Here is a 6,059-nt window from a genome sequence, read left to right as displayed (position 1 = left end):
AGTTATGATCACTCTTTTTAAGAGTTTAAATAACTTTTTTTTTTCAAATCGAGAAATGGATAAATTTTATTATTTTATGTTTATTTTTCTTCACTTTATTATTTTCTTTATTTTTATTTTTCTCTATTCTTTTTTTTCTTGCACTCAAAATTCATAGAAATTGACGAAATTGACCATGAAACATTCAAAAACTGACCCACCGGTCGAGTCGAGGATCCCGGTCGAGTGAAGGTACTTTACCTTAAGTATAGAGGAATTTTTGACAGATATCCTAAAGAAAAGACCAACCAAGAACCACTGAGGAAGACACGATAAGAGTCGAAAGCTCCGGTGAAATTGTGTGATTGATTCATAGGATTTTATCAACAAATTCCGACGCTCACCGGAAGGACAGATTGTCCAAAAAAATCCAGCTCAGTTCTACCTCCGTCGGCTATCTTTATGCGGCCCAATTCAAAGATGCCCCACTTCCCCCTAAGCATATTTCTATTTGATGTCCCGTATAAAGTTTGCCAAATGAAAATCATCTTGACTGAAGTATATTCCTAAAAACGTAAACGTTTAAGCTTATACTTCAGTTGAGATGAAATCAATATCTTTCGAGTTAATTTAACTCGGCGATAGAGTTGTTTCAATTTTACAGGTTTTTCTTAGTGTTATGAAGCAGAATACTGATTAGGAATTCATTAACCCTTTAAGGGCGAGAGGGTCAAAAATTGGGGGTTAAAAAAATCACCTTTCTGACTTATAGCCTCTACACACCAGAGAAATTTATGTCCATATTAAAGAGTTTTACCTACACAAGTGTAGGGATTTTGCTTCAATATGGACATAAATTTCTCTAGTGTGTAGAGGCCATTAGAGCAAAAATAACTTGAAAAGGCCGTAGGAAAAAAAATTTGGAACACTGGTGTTCCTGTCGTCCTTAAAGGATTAAGAATAAGGGTACTTGGTACCGTAGATGCAGAAGACTGCCCCTGCTGTTTGTAAGTTTTCTTTTAATTCCAAGATTTAAGGATGGTTTTTTACCGATCAGGTTAACACCTATTTTGAGTGCTAAAATCAGAGAAAACTTGCAAAAAGCAGGTTGGCAAAGTCACCCGCATTTACTTTCGTCTCTATAGTGTACGAATTGATCATCTAATTCGAGGAACTGTCTGTGCATCTTCAAACACGATTTTAAGACTTCAATGGACGAACAGGTTTTTTAATCCTAAAATATAAATTTAAAAAAAATTGTATATATTCTTTTGGGGTCAATAAATTCATTCATCTAATTTAAATTCTCCTAATCCTTGTCTCGTCGTCTTTTGACCATATAAAACATCCAGCAAAATGCAGAATCTTTCAGTGTTTTAAAATCCAAAGCAGTGAACAGAGGTATCGAATTTTAAGAAAATCCTTCAAATACGGAATTATTTCTAGAAATGTTAATATTTTTGATTGCAATAGTGCAGTTCATTAGTGAATCTGTAAGTTATCCCCCAGCGCAAGTATTCCAACAACCTCAACAACTTTACACATGGAATACTTTTCAATTTGATTCTCTTCCGCACAGTCGTGAGTGGATTTATGATAAATCGATGCTTGATAAATATTGAATGGAAATTTTCTCTTTCACAGCATACTCAAATGCTGGAGGATACAACTACTACAACAGTAGCAATATTATTGTTACGGCTTTCTCACATGACTACAAGACCGGATGTATGTTTTTTGCCCTTCCACGGAGAAGTCCTGGAGTTCCTGCAACAGTTGCATTTTTCAATTCAAGGGACTTTAATCGGAATGATTCGCCTCATCTTAGAGCATTTCCAACTTATGAAGACAATTACGTTCCGGTAAGGAATTTAAATTAATTTCTTATTAATTCCAATCTAATGCATAAGTCTGCGGGAGACTTTACAACCGGTCGGACCAGAGTAGAAAGCTTTGTTTTCTAACCGCATAAGGCGAATAGAAGTCAATATAAAGTGTAAATTTATAAATAGACAGTCAATGGCAGACCGCAGTTTGCGCATCTTGAACACGTTTCATTAGACGTAGAATAAAAAATTGCTAGAAGAATAAAAGAAGAATCAGGGTAAAAAGCAGGGTGAAAACGGGATAACAATGTCCATTCCGAAAGAGTCAGGGAATAATGAAGAATTCCAAATTGATACCTTCCCACTGACTCTTCCGAAAGGCACATTGTGTCCTATCTTCATCTTCTAGTTTGCTACGTTGGCTACGTTACGTTGTTATCACACTTGCACATTAAAATTTTAATGTGATTCACATTAATTGTCGCTTGTGAGCGTCCAAATATGTTATTTGTGTCTTTGAGTCACTTAATATTTGGGGTTTTTCTATTTATTGATAAAGAAGTGGACTTGGCCTGCAAAAATGAGTTTAAATTTACCTAAAGCATAAATATTTTTCACATTAAAAAATTAAAGAGAAAATCGCATTAATTTTTCGCATTAATGCTATAAATCAATTTATATCAAATTTTTCGGGCCAAGTCTACCTTTTTATCAACAAATAGATCAAATTTTGAATATAAAATGATTCAAACACACAAATTACACATTTGGACTCTCACCAGTTAATGTGAATCATATTAAAATTTTAATGTGCAAGTGTGATAACACAGTTAGACTAATATCTATTCAAAGTTAAAGGCCTCTACACATTTGGAGTAATTTTCGTCAAAAAATGCTTTTTGAGGGAAATTGCTCGCAGGACTGTAGGCGGAAACGTCAAAATTCTGTCAAAAATGCCATTTTTAACGAGAATTGCTCCCAATGTGTAGAGACCTTAACCCTTTAACGGCGAGACACATTTTACGGACTGAAAATTAACAATAAAAATTAAACTGAGAAACATGATCAATGATAAGTCTTACATTTAACCTTGGAAAGTCCAACAGAGATTGATTCGGTGTATTTTGTGCTTCTATGAACGATAGGGACAAAAATAGCCCAAGAATTTAAGTAATATTTTTCTGACAATACCAATGAATAATATTTTTCGCTTTAATGAAAAATATTACGTATGAGTAGTAGTTCTTATTGTCAAAAGGGTTTTGCTTAAAAAAAATTGGAAGTATAAAAAATAAATAAAATAAATAATGAATTTGAGAATTTAAAAATTCGCCACTTTTGAGCCTAAATATTTACTACATAGCAAATAGCTAGAGGCTTGCAAAAAATATTCTAGATTCCTTCAACCTTCTACTTTGCAATTATGCATAGACATAAGAAAAAAATAACTTTAGGTAGTCAGGAAAAATTATCTTCTTCATGGGACACCGGTGTTCCAATCGTCCATAAGGGTTAAAAGGGATACTTTTACAGATCAAAATGCTTCTTTCACAGGGATGGTTTGGTGTTAACGATTTACGGAAAGATGATTACAAGTACGACATTTATCCGGATTCAAGAATAGTAAAAAGAAATGTTGATTTTGATAGCAAGGACGAAGAGACATACGATCTAGGGGTCAAGATACCACAATATGGAGTTGAATACTACAGACCTTCTTTCGACGATTACACACCAGATTTCAGCTATGGCGATTACAATCCTAGTCTGAATTATACCTTTGACACTGAAACCGAAGATGAAGATGACGATACCAGGACGAATATGCGTAAGCCATCTTACGGAACTGAATACTACAAACCTCCGTCTGGTCATTTTAAACCAAGTTATCAACATGTTTCTCAAATCGTACGTCCTATTTATGTACCAACCAGACCAATAATAATTTCAACCACAACAGAATCAACAACTTCAACAACTAAACGTACACGGCCTACTACAACGACTGCAACAACTAAACGTACATGGCCTACTACAACAACGAAACGTCCACGACCTACTACACCACCAACAACAAAACCTACAACTCAGTCACCTCGAAGAAGTTCCTATCATTTTATATCTGTCTACAACAGCAATTTTATTGATCATTGCTCCCGACTATTCTTCCTGGACATGGGCTTTATCGAATATATAGAAGGAAATATATTTATTCGAAGACCCGCCCTATGGGCATTCGATGTAGATGGATGTGATGAAAGATCTTTTGATCAACTTCCTGTGCTTAAGGTTACACTACCAGATTATGTTGTGAATGATGCTTCAGGACTGTACGATATGGTTGTGGATGTTTACGGAACATGCAACGAATTTGCAGTATATATCGCAAGTACCAAGGACAACCGTCTTATCGTCTTTGACAGTGTAAAAAGAAGCTTCTGGTATTTTAAGCACGAAACATTCAAACCAGGAGCAGAAAGGCCATACCTTTTAGACTTCATACCACCTCCAGATCCTTTCAATTTTGGTCTTTTGGGACTTGCACTTGGAAGTACAACTAAATATACATATAGAAATGTATTTTATGCTCCTGGTTCAAGCTTAGGTCTCTTCAAGACTTCTACAGAAGTTCTTAGGGACAAATTTAAGGCCCCAGGAAATCCTACATCTTCTGATTTTTCATACATCGGCTATCGCGGTCAAGAAAGCCAATTGAATATGGTTTATGATGAAAAAAACAAAGTTCTCTTCTTTATCCATTTGCTCACCAACAGTGTTAAGTGCTGGAATACAAATACTCATCTGAAGGAAGGTAATGTCGTAACATTATTTACTGGCCTTCAGTATGGAATGTACATCGATATAGATGGTGAAAGGAACCTTTGGTTTTTGATGCTCAATGCAGATATACTATTGGGTGGGAATAATCCAATACTTTCTAATGTTTTTTATGGGCTCTATCGTGTATCTGTTGATGATATTATTAGGGGTACAGCTTGTAATTATAAAGGGTAGGGCCTAGTCCCAGGTGCGTATGGAATTTTTTCTGCACTCGTGACCGTTACACGATATAATATCAAAATTGAAATGTTCCTTGTGTACAAGACTTTGGTCCTTGTAAAGAGGGATAAATATACTACACAGTAAAAAATTTTTGGCTGCTTTACCATGATTTTCATTGTAAATTTTACATTAAACATGTAATCGTGTGTACTAATACACATTTGTGTAATTTGTACACCGTTTGTCTGAAAACTGTGTAATTTGTACACCTTTTATTTGAAAACTGTGTAATTTTACACGAAATATGTAAGAAATATACAAAACTGTGTAATCATTCACAGTTGATTACATGTTTTACAATTACATAAAATTTGAATTACACATTTTCAGATTACACGTTTTGTTGATATACATAATTTGTGTAACTTTACAAGAATAATCGTGGTAGAAAAGCAAACCAACGATTATCCTTGTAAATTTTTTTTACTGTGTATATTTCTGTCTAAATGCGTTCTAGTTCTGAGCAGTATAAGCTGAGTTTTGGATCAATTTGTGAGTTGGCTGTTGGCTTTAAACAGCTTCATATAAAAAAGACACTTCGCCAGGGCATAGGGTAGGGCAATGGTCAATTTCGATATTACTCTGAAAAAAAAAATATTTCGTTTAATTGACAAAAACGTTTGTCAAAAGGATGTAATTCCATACAGAATACGGAAGTTTTGTCAAATCGGCACTTTCTGGATCTTGTCCCAAGTTTTGTCAAATTGGTAAATAACATCCTTTTGACAAAATTTTTGAAATATTCATTTCTCCCCTTAAAGCTGTCTACACACTAGGCAAATTATTGCAATCATAACATTTCAAAGTGACATTGAAATAAAATTTAAATAATGCAGCGAATATTGAAACCAATATTTCAATATTTGCCTAAACACTGAGCAAATTGACTTCAATATTAAAACTTCAATATTACAACTTATTAAAATACCATTTAGCTCAGAGATTCAGTTCCAGGAAAACATCTCAGAATATCATCGTAGACAGGACCAGAGATTCTGCTCTATATCCTGTTTAAGTCTTCCCAAAATCTTTATCAGAACTTCTCCCGTACTTCCTCTTGAAAATCTCAGATCTTCTGGGATTTTGTTGTATCATTTGTCAAGTACGCCCGGAATACTCATGTTTGTCAGAAGATTTCTACTGGTTCCTCTTGTAAACCACAGATCTCCTGGGATTTTCTTTTGTATTTTG

The 6,059-nt window shown here is 34.5% G+C and overlaps 1 protein-coding gene across 1 annotated transcript; it reads left to right on the top strand.

Moving 5' to 3' along the window:
• Positions 1 to 961: 961 nt before the first annotated feature.
• LOC129798779 (L-dopachrome tautomerase yellow-f2-like) lies at positions 962 to 4,820 on the top strand. The gene is made up of 3 exons (XM_055842121.1): positions 962 to 986; positions 1,624 to 1,841; positions 3,360 to 4,820. The coding sequence occupies exons 1-3, from the start codon at positions 962 to 964 to the stop codon at positions 4,818 to 4,820; spliced, it is 1,704 nt and encodes a 567-aa protein (XP_055698096.1).
• The last annotated feature ends 1,239 nt before the right edge of the window (positions 4,821 to 6,059 follow it).

Source organism: Phlebotomus papatasi, chromosome 1, assembly GCF_024763615.1.
Source record: "Phlebotomus papatasi isolate M1 chromosome 1, Ppap_2.1, whole genome shotgun sequence".
In the NCBI taxonomy this organism is placed as follows: Eukaryota; Metazoa; Arthropoda; class Insecta; order Diptera; family Psychodidae; genus Phlebotomus; species Phlebotomus papatasi.
Note: the sequence above shows the minus strand (reverse complement) of the source record. Positions and strands in the feature narration are given on the sequence as shown.

Coding starts and splice junctions, on each gene's coding strand:
- LOC129798779 (XM_055842121.1), top strand. CDS start 962: ATGCAGAAGACTGCCCCTGCTGTTT. Junction 987..1,623: donor GAAGACTGCCCCTGCTGTTT/GTAAGTTTTCTT, acceptor TCTCTTTCACAG/CATACTCAAATGCTGGAGGA. Junction 1,842..3,359: donor ATGAAGACAATTACGTTCCG/GTAAGGAATTTA, acceptor CTTCTTTCACAG/GGATGGTTTGGTGTTAACGA.